The sequence below is a fragment of the Drosophila teissieri genome, chromosome 3L, assembly GCF_016746235.2.
Source record: "Drosophila teissieri strain GT53w chromosome 3L, Prin_Dtei_1.1, whole genome shotgun sequence".
Taxonomy (NCBI): domain Eukaryota; kingdom Metazoa; phylum Arthropoda; class Insecta; order Diptera; family Drosophilidae; genus Drosophila; species Drosophila teissieri.
The window spans coordinates 20,616,139-20,630,872 of NC_053031.1; the positions used below are offsets into that span (position 1 = coordinate 20,616,139).

General features: G+C 40.7%; 2 protein-coding genes across 5 annotated transcripts; one reads left to right on the forward strand and one right to left on the reverse strand.

Moving 5' to 3' along the window:
* Window positions 1-51: 51 nt before the first annotated feature.
* Window positions 52-12,204, reverse strand: LOC122618247 (zinc transporter 1). 4 transcript variants are annotated; one of them, XM_043794538.1, is made up of 4 exons: window positions 12,081-12,204; window positions 6,044-6,236; window positions 1,304-2,009; window positions 52-1,186 (listed from the first exon to the last, which is right to left on the reverse strand). In XM_043794538.1, exons 2-4 carry the CDS (start codon window positions 6,230-6,232, stop codon window positions 537-539), a joined length of 1,545 nt encoding a protein of 514 aa, XP_043650473.1. In that variant the 5' UTR covers window positions 6,233-6,236; window positions 12,081-12,204; the 3' UTR covers window positions 52-536. The 4 variants fall into 4 exon arrangements, with proteins under 4 accessions (XP_043650473.1, XP_043650471.1, XP_043650472.1 ...); XM_043794536.1 differs by having other exon boundaries at window positions 12,021-12,158; XM_043794537.1 differs by lacking the exon at window positions 12,081-12,204 and adding an exon at window positions 10,619-10,827.
* A 588-nt stretch (window positions 12,205-12,792) lies between these two features.
* Window positions 12,793-14,514, forward strand: LOC122618248 (NADH dehydrogenase [ubiquinone] 1 alpha subcomplex subunit 9, mitochondrial). Its single transcript, XM_043794540.1, has 4 exons — window positions 12,793-12,964; window positions 13,059-13,509; window positions 13,599-13,964; window positions 14,030-14,514. The coding sequence occupies exons 1-4, from the start codon at window positions 12,925-12,927 to the stop codon at window positions 14,421-14,423; spliced, it is 1,251 nt and encodes a 416-aa protein (XP_043650475.1). The 5' UTR covers window positions 12,793-12,924; the 3' UTR covers window positions 14,424-14,514.
* Window positions 14,515-14,734: the final 220 nt, after the last annotated feature.

The following is a 14,734-nucleotide window of genomic DNA, read 5'->3' on the forward strand; positions in this document are numbered from 1 at the left end:
ACTGCGTGCTTTAAAATTACTAAGAAAGATCTGCAATACGCGTACTCCAGATATTTTTATACACATGTATTTATAAAAAGGCTTAGCTAATGACACGTCACGTTAATATATTTTTTGTAATCTTTCGTTTGTAAATTGTTTCACTTATGTACATATTCAGTTCAACATATACATAGTAAATGTACCTTAAAACAAAAAACTTTCAACTAACCGCACTAGGGGGAAAAACTTAGATGGTGTTTTGTCACAAGAGAGAATCGAACATAGCGTCTGGTGAAAATCCGTCCGTCGGATTCAGGTGAAAATGAAATCATAGTTTGAAGTCTGAATTAAAAATATAACATGATTTGGCATAGAAGGTACTGTACATTCTTCTCTTTCACTTTTGTTACAAAAATTGTATAACCTGTGCATTTAAGCGTCTCGTTTAAGAAAAAGTCAAACGTCTAAATATCCATATATCTATATGGCAAATTCGTAACTAACTTAAAACTACCTAAAATCGTTAACCTTGATTCAACACTAAAGGACGGATCTCAATCGCTGCTCGCTGGCCCAAGTGGAGTGCCGTTTGATTCGACTACATCTTCTTTCGTTGAATCCACACAAGTTTCTTCAAGTTTGGGCATGGACTTTGCTACTTGCTCAGCTTGACCCTTTAGCAGTTGGCCTGCGCACAGTTCCTTGGGCTTCTCCACAACCACTGCACTTAGCTCAGCGCAAGACTTCGATTTCGCTCTGCTATGTTCGTGGCTATTGCCTACACACTTGGGCGGAGAAGATGATTTTCGGCCACTAGGAGCATCACAAACCTCGCGCAGATCGGTGCGTGAATCCCTGCAGCAAACCTTCTCGATGCATTCCAATGCCTGGCATTGCATCAGGCATTCCAGCGAGGCTGAGGCATTCTTATTGGTGGCCGGATAGAACTCCGGTTGGATTGTGACTGCTCCGATTCCCTGATCGTGGAAGTATGCCCGAACCTGTTCGATGATCTTGAGGTAGAGTTTGGGATTCTGGAACTGAATGTGTATGGTAGCCACGTATCGGTGGGCTGCCAATTGCCATATATGCAGGTCATGGTAACTAATGATCTCCGGAAACTTAGTGACCAAGGTTCGCTCAAAGATTTCCAAGTCGATGGAACCCGGAATGGTTTGCAGAAGGATCAAGCAGGATTCTTTCACTGTAGAAAAAATTGATAAATTTAGATTTTACTTAAAAGATAACACAATATATAATTATATATTTCGTTTTATAATGACTGATGTACCACTTCTTGGCATTTTATAAATATACTTACTGTAGGGATAACTAAGCGTGACGAGCAGAACGCAAGAGAAAATTGAGAGCACGGGATCAATGAACTTCGCCGTATGCTGCTCGTCCTCCGCCACATAGACGATTGCGGCACAAACGATCACAAATATGGTACTGGACACATCCCGCAGCATTTCCACGGCTCCCTGGCGTTTGGTGGCAAAGTAAACGCTACCCACTTCCGCCTCTAGTTCCTCGCGCAACTGATGATCGTTCCGTGATTTGCTGAGTTGTCTTTGCATCGGAGTTAGGGATAGATCCAAATTGCTGGACATGGGTCGCTCCAGCACCACGTTTCCTCCGGGTGTGAGGTGCAGAAAGCTTCCCTGGTGAAGCGTGTATCCACCGATTAGCAGATATGTTAGTCCATTCAGGATTAGGCCGATGAAACCCAGCATCATCACGGGTATTGGGAGATGCATCGTATCCTGATGATCGATGTGAACTAAAGTTTGCAGAGCTTCCACCACCAGCGAAAAGGATAACGAGGCCAAGATAATGAACACAATCAGCATGGTCAAAATATCAATCCTGGCCCAACCAAATGTATTGCGCAGCTTCTGCTCCCGACACTCTCTTTTGGCCCGGGTTTGGGCATCCGTTTCAGCTAGGTCGACAGCTACTCCGGAGCCGCTTATTTTGGTCAGGGCGGTGGGAGGATTTTTCGCCTGGGGTGCTTGATTACTATGCTGTAAGATGAAAAAGCCGAATACACAAACTGGTTAATATAATCAGCAGATTTTAAAATAACCTTTTAAAACAATAGTATTTCCAATGATATTTAAAATGTTATAACTATTTCAACGGCGATTTTACAGAAATTACTAACCATTATTACTTAGAAAATCTTAGGCTGTGTTTCTAAAGATGGTCTTAGAAAGACTTCACATCCAACATTAATATTGGCAATTTGTTATAAGCTGGCACTCAAGTAAAGTTCATTCTTCCCTGATGTATTATTATAGGTAATTTACTCTTTGAATTTGGCATAACATAATTATGTATTCGAATCTTAATGTGTATATACAAAATTAACTTGCTTGTCCTGAAAACACTGGCATAGAAATACATAGAATCGAATGGAAAATACAATCATCGTCATGCTTTCCAAGCCAATTGGCACTGGCCCATCTACAACATTTTTGGTGGGCAGCTATTTAAACGCTCCGCTGATCGTCTGTCTGTCGGTCTGCACCATTATATAAGCTTAAAATCAGACCACTCAACTGTCCACACCTACAACATCGACAACTGTTTGAAAGCTTTCGATTTCTGGTGTTTGGAACCGAATGAAAAGCGGCGATTTTTGGCCATGTCTGGTTAGGTTTCTGTGGTTTTTGGGCCTGGTCTTTGTCTTTTGCGAAACGTGCTTGGCACGCTTTCCCATGCCGGCAACGATTTTTGCATTCGTTCAATATTAAAATATTTGCTTTGACTGCTCCATAAATTTTCAGTTGGACATTTTGATAATGGAGGTATTCACCTTGAATTACAATCAACTTGAATCGAATAGAGAATTAGAGATATATACTTGTGGATTAATTATTATTACTAAACAAACCTATATGATATAGTGGCTGCAGGTTATTTCACATCCCCTACCATCTTTAACTGCATTCCTAACTATCCAGATCTTATACCCATTATCATTTTCCCGTTTTACCAGACGGCTGTTATAAAGTGTATCTGAGTAGAGAACTTGAGGCAATTACTACGTGTAATCAACCTGATTTCATGTCACCTGCTGTGTAGACAGGGGCATTACACTCGAGGAGGTAATTACACAGCCATAGGATGATAAGCCCAACGTAAACGGTGACTAAATTTACTGATTAGGCCAAATAATAACGAAAGGAAAAACTCCCATGCAGAGAAGATAAAAGTATTTCAAAAATTCGGCCATAACTTATAAAAAATCCACACGAAACCAGTTCTTTGCAAAATAAAAAGGTGTTTGGAATGCGTTTTCGATACATTTTGTTGTGGTCTGACTTTTAAAAGTTCAATGCACCAGCATCTGTTTCGACTTTGCACCAGCACGCGACATTTCCTGGCCAAAAAATGTTAAGCCGGGTAGCAAAATAAGTCAAACCGCACATGCAACACAATAATTTTGTTAAAATAATGACCGCATAAAAATTGGGTGTTGAATGTGTAACTTTTTATACCCGTTACTCGTAGAGTAACTAGATTCGTTGAAAAGTATGTAACATGCAGAAGGAAGCGTTTCCGACCATATAAAGTATTTATACTCTTGATCAGCCAACACTTCATGGGAATTAGCCACACCACATCACCAAACGTGGCCATAGACTACAGGAGTGTTGTGCCGCCAAGTGGGAGTAGCAGGATACCCTCTGCACCCCCGAATGTAAGAGAAATCGTGAATGCAATAAAGAAGCTGAAGCACAACAGGGCAGCTGGCGAAGACAACATTCCAGCCGAATTGCTTCAAGTTGACACCCAACTAATGGCTGAAACATTGCATCCACACTTCTCACGCATATGGGAAGGCGAGACGGTGCCAGACTCCTGGAAAAACGGAATCATTGTGAAGCTTCCCAAAAAAGGCGACCTTAGTGACTGCAACAACTGGCCTCCAGGAAAAAATTGAGCCAACAATTCGAGACGAACAGGCAGGCTTCAGACCACACAGGAGTTGCGTAGACCAGGCAAATACACTACGCATAATAACCGAGCAAGCTGTGGAATGGAGAGCCCCGCTTTACCTCCTGTTTATCGACTTCAAGAAGGCATTCGACTCAGTTGAAAGAGCAGCAATATGGCGAGCACTTGCAAGAAAAGGAGTACCTGCAAACCTCATCGCCATCATCAAATCGATGTATGACGATGCCAACCTGGCGGTACTGCACAATGGAAAAACTAGTGCACCTTTCCAGACGAACACCGGAATTCGGCAAGGATGCCCGCTGTCACCACTCCTCTTCAACATCGTAGTCGACGAGTTAATGAGCGAAGTATGCTCTTCCAAGCGCGGAATACCGTGGAACCTCACCAGACACCTTGAGGACTTGGACTACGCAGACGACATATGTCTCATATCGCACAGACTCGGCGACATACAGAGGAAAAGTGACGACCTCGTCAGGATAGCCAGCAGCGTAGGGCTCGAGATAAACATAGCGAAAACAAAAGCTATGCGCTTCAACCACTCCAACCAAGGAAACATCAACATAAATGGGAACCCAATCGAGTTCATTACGAGTTTCCCATACCTTGGCACCATCATATCCAACAGTGGTGGAGTGGATGATGATGTCTCCAGTCGTCTTGGCAAAGCCCGCTCAGCATTTGGGAGACTATACCGCATATGGAGAGACCGAAAAATCAGCCGACGAACAAAGCTCAGGATCTACAATGCGTGTGTGAAATCCATACTGCTATACGGAAGTGAGACATGGCTCGCCACGAAGAAAATGACGCAGAAGCTACAGGCTTTCAGCAACAAATGCCTGAGAGTCATATGTGGGGTATTCTGGCCAAACAGAATAACCAACACAGAACTGTGGCGCGTTACAGACGAGTCCCCGATTCATATACAAATAAGGAAGAAAAAATGGATGTGGATTGGGCACGCTCTCAGAAGAAACCCGAGTAGCATTGTGAGGATGGCACTAGATTGGAACCCCCAAGGAAGCAGGCGAGTTGGAAGGCCAAGAGCAACCTGGAGAAGAACCGCTCACCAAGAACTAGCCCAAATAAACACTACATGGGAAAGTGCAAAACAGACAGCTCAAAATAGAGTTAGATGGAAAGCTCTCGTAGAAGCCCTAAGTTCCCGAGTGGAATAGAAGGAATTAAAAAAAAAAAAAAACTCTTGATCAGGATCAATAGCCGAGTCGATCTGGAAATGTCCGTCTGTCCGTCCGTCCGTCTGTCCGTCAGTCTGTCCGTCCGTCTGTCCGTCCGTATGAACGTCGAGATCTCAGGAACTATAAAAGCTAGAAAGTTGAGATTCAGCATCCAGACTCCAGAGACATAGAAGCAGCGCAAATTTGTCGATTCATGTTGCCACGCCCACTCAAACGCCCACAAACCGCCTAAAACTGCCACGCCCACACTTTTGAAAAACGTTTTGATATTTTTACATTTTTGTATTAGTCTCGTAAATTTCTATCGATTTGCCTAAAAACTTTTTGCCACGCCCACTCTAACGACCACAAACCGCCCAAAGTTGCCACGCCCACACTTTTGAAAAATGTTTTGATATTTTTTCATTTTTGTATTAGTCTTGTAAAGTTCTATCGATTTGCCAAACAACTTTTTGCCACGCCCACTTTAACGGCCACAAGCCGCCAAAAACTGTTAGTGTTGACTCTTCGCACTTCCACTAGCTGAGTAACGGGTATCAGATAGTCGGAGAACTCGACTATAGCGTTCGTTGTAACAAATGCAGAAGTCAGTATATATGTATATTCTTGATTAGAATCACTAGCCGAGTCAGTCTGGCAATGTCCCTTCGTCTTTCGGTATGTCTATCCGTCCGTATGAACTTTCGGTCTCGGGATCTATAAAAGCAAGGAGGTGGAAATAAGTCATGCAGATTCTAGTGCAGGCCATGATTGTTTCAGAAGGTCCACTAGCTGTGTAACGGGTATCTCGTAGTCGAGGAACGCAACTATAGCGATCTCTCTAGCTTTATTTTTGTACTTAACAAATATATTCTTAATAATAATTGTTAAGCCAAAGCCTAAAATCTTACCTTAATTGTGATGATGCAGCCGCCGAGTGCGAAAATATTACACAACATGTGATGACTGGCCATCAGAAGAGTGAGTCCATGGGTCAAGTGACTGAGGATCAGCTGGAGCACGAAGTAACAGATCGATAGCACCAGCACGGTGTACAGCGGTATCGGCTTGCACCGCTGGAGAATCTCCTTCACCGGCATTTTTCTGTGGAAGGGCATAGAAAGAGCAGTGAAAAGTGATTCCTTAAATATTTGATATATGCGAAAATGGCGGACAGGAGTCAGGACCTGACGACAAACCGCACTAGGTATATAAACCTAAAGTCAAATTTACAATTCGCATGTTCATCATCATTAGATAACAACTAACACATCCAGCGAACTTAAAACCCCTATTTTTATTAATCGGCCCAACACCAAATATTACCCTTTCGATCTGGAAAACCCTACCGATCTGTGTCAAGTTCAAAATCCCAAAGGGGATACTCAAACGTATTCGATTTGGTGCGATACTGCCACTGAACCGAGCTGAACCTGCCATATTTAGGGATCAGTTCAGCCCATTCCAACCTCGCATGCAAATCACCACCATGATCGCCATCATGTGGGCACGGGCTTGAGCTTCGCCTGCCGCTTCTGCGATGGGTTGCATACAAATGAAGATGCTAAATGGGCTCGCTTCACCCGTGGTTACCGCAGCGTATCTCATCGAATCGATCGCCCGATCGCCTGGGACATTGACGTAATTTTACGTGATCGTGGACATATGTATAGCTACCGATTGTTTGTTGGCCGCCCCCACTCAGTTTGTTTGCCGCAATGTAACACCAAGGTTGTTCCCCATTCGGTTGGTCATTTAAATTGCCTAAATGCCCTTTAGTAGAGTAATTAATAGTCTTTTTGGTTAATCCGTATAGACTATCAAAAAAATGAAGGACCGTGCAATGACCTTTATGGTATATAACTCTTCTATTTGAAGTATGTGTGTCTATTATAGGTCATTTATGTTATTTATAGTAATACATTTCTAGACAATATTTTTATATGATTTCACTGTCTACAAAAACTTCCTTAAAGTGACAGAACAAACCCAAATCGATTGCTGATTTATGTATATCTGTCGCTTCCACGTGTAAAGCTATTTAGAACATCTTATGCCCGCCGTCGGCTCGACTCTTAAATGCGCCAATTGCATTCCAAATTGTCACACGAGCAATAGCGTATAATTAGAATATATCAAATGATAAAATCTATTGTTTTAGTACCTCATAAAGATACACATGGAATCCGAGTAAGCTTAATATAAAAACGCTAAGCGGCGCCTCGGGGCACTAGATTGTGTACCCCAGCAAACAATCGAATGTTTTCCATAGTATTTATTTCAAGCAGAGACATTGTAGAAACGCCGATTAGCAGGTAGTAACAAACTATTTGGATAAGTACCCCGTGGACATCTGTTTGTATAAATGGGTACTATATACTCGTGTATTTTCCAGTTGTTCTACTAAATGGTCATTTCCTCAATTTAATTTTATTTTCATTCGACATCCGAGATGGGTGGTGGGAGGTAGGAGGCAATGGAATATAGGTTCGAACACAAGATAACAACAGATAAGCAGAGCTACAGATACAGATAATGATACTGATTCATGGGAAGCCTCAATAAGCTCATTGTTGCTGATGTTGATAGGGGATATAACAAAGTGATCCTAAAGATAAAAATGGTGTGATATGGGTGGCATTGGATTAGAACCGGCAGTTCAGAAGACTACCCAAAACAATGATGTCAATGAATGTAGGTCTACAAACAAAAATTAGGTTTAGCTTTTAATTTAAAAGTTCCTATACCCATTACTCGTAAAGCAGTAGGGTATACTGGACTCGTTAAAAAGGCATTCCCATAAAGTATACACCCAAAAAAGGCTAGACTAATTACCAGGTAATGCATGACCTAAGGAAGGAAAAAGAGACTAAATGTCAGTTTTTAGGGAAAATATTACCTCGCTAAGCCATGGTATCTTTGCCTAGTGTTATGTAAAGACTTCTTGTATACAACAGTTTTGATTACATAGTGATTACATAGTTATAATACAGTTATTAAAGTTATAATTAATTATAATTATAATGTAATTATTGTTATATATAAATTTCTATTATTTTCTTTATAAATCTACCTATGTAATTGTCAGTAAGCAAATGCCTATAGAACTGCACGCTTTTCCAGTTACGTACTGAAGCACACGCACACATATGTCAAAATCAACCATTTTTCAAAAATAAACATGTTTACGAATTAGTGTTATGACTTTTGAGAGATCAATTTTAAAAACCTGGTGATGTCATGGAATTTTGTTCACCTCTTTTTTTTCAAAATATTTCATTACCCTCGAATCCGGACCTTTTTGGATGGCGTAAAATCCAGATCGTAAGTCTGCTCCAACAGTTGACAGCTCAATTGTCAATTAGATCAATGCAACAGCTCACTTCATCAATGGAAAATATCAACAAAAAGCAAGGCGTGCAGTAAAATTCGGGACCAATAACATTTGCGTTTTGTTTTGTTTTGCAATCAGGTATCAGGTAATTCTGTTTGCTTGTTTAATTTCTTGCCTCTTTCTCACTATTGCCTGCATACAAATGAAATTTGGCAACAAACAGCTTTTGTTGTCCATTTGATTTTGCGTAGATTTAAAACTGAATTAAAAATTGTTCCTATGCGGGTCCCGGGCCTGTTTTCATATCAACCAGCAGCAAAAATCTGACAATTTTGACCAGTTCAGACACGATGACAAGGTCAGCGATGCCTTTGGAATTTCTAATTCACAAGGGAGCGGATTTATTTAAAAATTCGATCAATACTGTTATTGTCTATTGTCTGTTATTGTCAGTGGGCCACAGACAAATTGTGCTGCCAATATTTTATTACTTTGTTGCCCATGAGGCACACGATAAGCAGATAGAGATAGCTGACTACGTCCCCTATCGCTATCTCACCCCGATTAGAACGATTTTGAAAACAATATCGAAAACAACTCGGCTTCCAGTGGGTTAAAATACCATCGCTAGTCGGGGGATTCGATGGGGATGTTGATAAGAGACCATGTTGCCACTGGTAAATGTTGCCAAGTAAGATATGGAAATTACTATTTTTAGGAGTGATTGATCCCTTAACAACATGGAATGTAATAGGTTGGCTCTATAAGTTATGCCAACGGTCGGGATTTCGGTAATACATCCTCAAACTCATGGGTATGTAAATTATAAATATATTTTTTAATCGTTTTTGTTAGATAAAAAGTAATAAATATGGAAAAATTAGGAGAATTGTAAATTGCCGATTTTAAATCACTACAAATTTCTTAGTAGTAAGATATGAGCTAAATTGTATTGCACTTTTTTTTATTTCATTTTCCGTACTAATTGTGTGTTCTATAAAAACTAACTTGTATCTTACTGCTTTTTAGCCTGCAATCATAAAAGTGAAATTCAAGCCAAGTTTTTTTTAAGAACTCACAGCCTTGACCACCTGTACATAATAAATGATGAAGCACACGATTCAATGAAATAAGCCCATTATAATAAACAAAGAAGTTAAATATTTTAATTACGACTTTATGCACCACCATCTACGTGAGATCTGCGCCTTTATAAGTATGTATACTATGCATATATACTTTCCGTGCATCCTCATCGGAAACGTGATCAAGTGGGGCTTGAGAGATTTTTTGATGATTTACAAAAACCCATTAAAATAATACGAAATTTGATAATAATTCTGATTACTAAAGACCCACTTCAATTACACTTAATGACTCAAAATTACAAAACGAAAAATCTAATTGAATTAAATAATAAACATACAATTGTGGTCAAAATAATAGAAGTAATATAAGGTATTACGTTTTTCTGAGAAACGTTAGATTTTGATATCGTTCTTTAAATATTCCAAACAATAATTATTTTACCGGAATATTTTTAAAGGACAAATTTTTGAGTTAATTTGAGTTCGCTAATAAAACCGTAAAACTAGAAATGTATTGTAAACAATTTAAGAGCATGCTCCATTATCGTGGACCCATTTGTTTCTTTATTATTTCATCAACGGGTGGGTAGGTAATTGTTTATAATATGTTGGGACTGGAAACTCGGCCGTGCTGGGTTCTTCAGAACTTGAGCCAAGGCCCGGATCAATTTGCATTGAATTAGCTTATGGTGAGAAATTGTTTTTAGCTCAATCTCGGATCGACTGGCAGGTGAATCGCAGACAGATATAACCGTTAATTAGCATTAATTTTGATCGAATTTATTTTTATACACCGCAGATAGTAATACATATTTCGGGTAATATTTTTTCACACTGGTGCCAAGAGGCGCGAGGCGTCTTAATAATCACTTGCTAAATGGATCTACAATCTGCCCGCTGACGAATCAGTCATCTATATATCTACGAGTATCCAAAACTGCGCGCATTAAGGCGTGTTTTTCCAATTTCTGGACGATCCCAGATACAAAACGCATTTCGCACATGGCCAAAAAGCTCTTATCAGTCTAGACCCCTAATGTTTTGGCTAGGAACTGGAGATTTACCGTCTTTTGGACTCTGATAAGCAAAAAGGCGCGTGCTCGCTGTACGTTTGCTATTTATAGTCGCACCACCGCAAATCGCTTTGAAAAATGTAGCTTTTCCTATTTTATTATTATTATTATTCACACACACTCCCGTTGGCGATTTAAAATATTTAGAGGCACACGCGCAAATTGTTTCAGGAGCGAATTGGGAGCGTTGTTAACTGCAGCGCGGCTCAAACACGAATGATCGCAAAAGACGACGCGAAATATACATATGTATGGCAGACTAAACGTGAAATCGAAATCACCACGCCGAATTATGAGTACCTTTTTAATTTCAGCTCGAATTTTAATGATGGTATTAATACAAATAATGAAGAAATGTTGTAAAAAACAAGAGACTTCCCTATTTAAATACTTAACAAGATTGAATAGAATTTTTGTTTAAATTTACTTGGAACTGTAAAATATATACATAGTTAAATTTGGCTTTACTTCTTAAGAAAACAAAGCAAATATTAAACATGAATTATGCTCAGTTTATTTAATCCCATTGAAGTTTAAACTAATATTTTATTTAGAAGTCGAATACTCAAAAGGGTGATAATCTTCGAATATTCTTCATAAGGGTATAAAAGCCAAAGAGAGATGCTCGAGTAAGAGCAACAACAACACCAAGAACTACGGCCGGCAAAACAAAACGAAATACCCGCAAATTTACAGGGAGCGTAAAGTTCATGTGTGTGTGTGCTAAGAGGTTGGAGGGGAGGAAGAAAGCAGCAGTGATAGTGTTTGTGTGGGCGAAAAGTGCGTGAGCAGGTTGATATAATCAGCTGATTGCCTTGTCAGCTATGAAAGAGAGCGAAATGAGAGCAAAATAGAAAAAGAAGAGTGGTATATGTAGCTTGTTTATGCATGTCTCATGCAGGTATGTTAATATTGCCGTTATCTAGGCAGGTTTATGAGACATCAAAAATGGCCTAACGAATGTTTATATACACGCAGCTATGGTAATCTCTGCAGAATTACATCCTCAATTGTCAAAAGCAGTGATCTGTGCACATGTATATGTATGTATTTAACTTATCAAAAACACAACTGAAGTCAATAGAATAGTGCTTCAAACATAAAATATAGTTATGTATATGTGAAATCTGGTATTTTTAGACAAGGTAATTTAATAAAAATATCTAAGACGAAATGTATTTTTATATAAAAATACCTATGTACATAGGAATGCTTTTAATACACCTAAATCATTTATACAATTATGTATGTACATACGTCATGTAGCAAAAAACTAAAATTTGTATATCAAATGATGTTTTTTAAGATAATTCATGAATGTTGCATTCGCCTGAAATCTCACTATCTTTACCAATCTAAAAACAATTTGTAATCTGAAATCTGTAATCTTTACCCATAGTCTTTTTCACCGCAACAATGTGTATCCATATCAACAATTTTACCACAAGCTCACTTATATTCCACTGCTTATCGGCGTTGTTGGGTTTGTAGAAATTGTTAATTCTTAGTTGGCAGATTTCGAACAGATAGCACTCACTAATTTTTCACGATGCTCTTGGCTTTACAACCCGAAGACGACTGCTAACTGATTATTTTGTCCGTAGAACCCAAGCTGTGCCGAATTAAACGATTCACGGGCTGAAAATTGCAATTAAGCCACGCACATTAGATAAAAAGTTGGCGGTGTGACAAGCAAGGCAGTTCCATTTCAACTGGGACACGGTTAGCTTATGTCTTATTTGCAAACGAATATTCATAAATTAGTGCCAAGTAAGAAGGCGGTTTATATGACACTTTAATTACCGCTAGGAAGGTAAGACATCCACAAGGTTGTTAAGAAATAATGAGATAAAATTATTAGTGCCACCTAAAAAGTAAATTAATTTAAAATCTTGTTGGTTATAAACAATTGCTTTTACCGATAGTTTAAAGTAAGCTGAAGTACAAGTATTTAAACGGTAAGCAATAATTTAAACATGTTTTATATGCAATGCCTACAAACAAGATCTACTGATTATGAGGTAAATTATATACACATTAAAAGTAATATTTAAATACAAGGTTTCTTAAAAAGTATACAAAAAACGGTTACTTTGGAATCAATTGTTTTTCCTCAATCCGGCAGCCTTGTTCCACGGCAGTTTTTGGTATTAACCTGTCAGGTCTGGTATATTCCTTGTCCAACGCCGTGGTCACACTGTCGTAGGGCAAAATAAAAAACTGGCCTGGCCCGAAATAAATTAGGATTTTAAGCGTGCAATTCACCTAATCGAGTTGGTCCAGTGTGCCGGTGCGAAATGGCCGCCATAGTACTAACCCGTAATCTCCAGCTGGCCAGTGAGTACCGTTTCCTGCGGTCGAAAACCACCAGGCAATCAAATTATGTAATACGATGTTTGTGGCTAACTTTTGGCTCATTCCGGATATTTAGAGCACCACGGCAGTGGCGTGGTTGGAGTCTTGTGCCTGCGTGGATATTCTGCCGCTGCTGCCCCTCCGGAAGATGGTCCACGTCCACTGAAGACCACCAATCCCGCTGCAATGAAGCGCGGAACTGGCGGACGTAGCAGTTTCAATGGGATTGTGGCCACAGTCTTCGGAGCCACAGGTTTCGTGGGTCGCTATGTGTGCAACAAACTGGGCAAATCTGGCTCCCAGATGATCCTGCCGTATCGCGGTGACGATTCGGACGTTATCCGTCTTAAGGTTACCGGTGATCTTGGCCAGGTGCTCTTCCACTTCTACAACCTGGAGGATCCCGCCTCAATTCGCGAGGCCGTCAAGCACTCGAACGTGGTCATTAACCTCGTTGGCAGGGACTTCGAGACCAAGAACTTCAAGTTCAAGGATGTCCACGTCAACGGATCTGAGAGGATCGCTAGGTGAACACACTCACAGCATTATTTGCCTGCCAACTTATTACAAGGATGCCAATTTCTTGATTCTAACTTGCTTAATTTTATTGCGTTAGGATTGCCCGCGAGGCTGGCGTGGAGCGCTTTATCCACCTCTCCTCTTTGAATGTGGAGGCCAATCCAAAGGATTTGTACGTCAAGGGTGGCAGCGAGTGGTTGAAAAGCAAGTACGAGGGTGAGCTGCGCGTGCGCGACGCCTTCCCCAACGCAACGATCATCCGTCCTGCGGATATCTACGGCTCCGAGGATCGCTTCTTGCGTTACTACGCCCACATCTGGCGCCGTCAGTTCCGCTCGATGCCGCTGTGGCACAAAGGAGAGAAGACCGTGAAGCAGCCCGTCTACGTTTCGGACGTGGCTCAGGCCATTATCAACGCCGCCAAGGATCCGGACAGCGCTGGCCGTGTCTACCAGGCTGTGGGGTAAGTCAATCTCTAAGTCAACTATTTGTACCATGCATTTTGTTCATTTCCTGTATTTGTTCCAGACCTAAACGCTATCAGTTGAGCGAGCTGGTCGACTGGTTCCACCGTCTGATGCGCAAGGACCAGAAGCGCTGGGGCTACATGCGCTACGACATGCGTTGGGACCCCACTTTCCTCCTGAAAGCCAAGCTTAACAGTTTCATCTGCCCCGGCACCCCGATCGGCGGTCTGCATCCCGCCCGCATCGAGCGCGAGGCTGTCACTGACAAGGTCCTGACTGGTGTTCCCACGCTTGAGGACTTGGGCGTCACGCTGACCACCATGGAACAGCAGGTGCCATGGGAGCTGCGTCCCTACCGCGCTGCTCTCTACTACGACGCCGAGCTGGGCGAGTTTGAGACACCTTCGCCCCCCAAGTGCATCGAGGCGCGTGATGAACTGCGTCTGTTTGCCTAAGCGAAGTGTAGCAGCTGTCTGTGTTGATTGGAAATTATTAGTTGAAATTGTTTAAGGCGATGCGTCAATAAAGAGAAGTCGAATGATTAAATGGCCTTGTCTTAACGTAATTGCAACAAAAATACGCAGAATGAAAACGCGCTTTGAAAAAAAATGTGAAATGTTTCCATATATAAAGACATTGTTAAATGTGTTTATTTCCTATACTTAAATGTGCACATAAGTGGCCACACAAAATTACCAATATATATACTAAAAATGTCTATCTTATGGTTAGTTCGTTAATCTTAAAATATTAAACTTAAAATAAA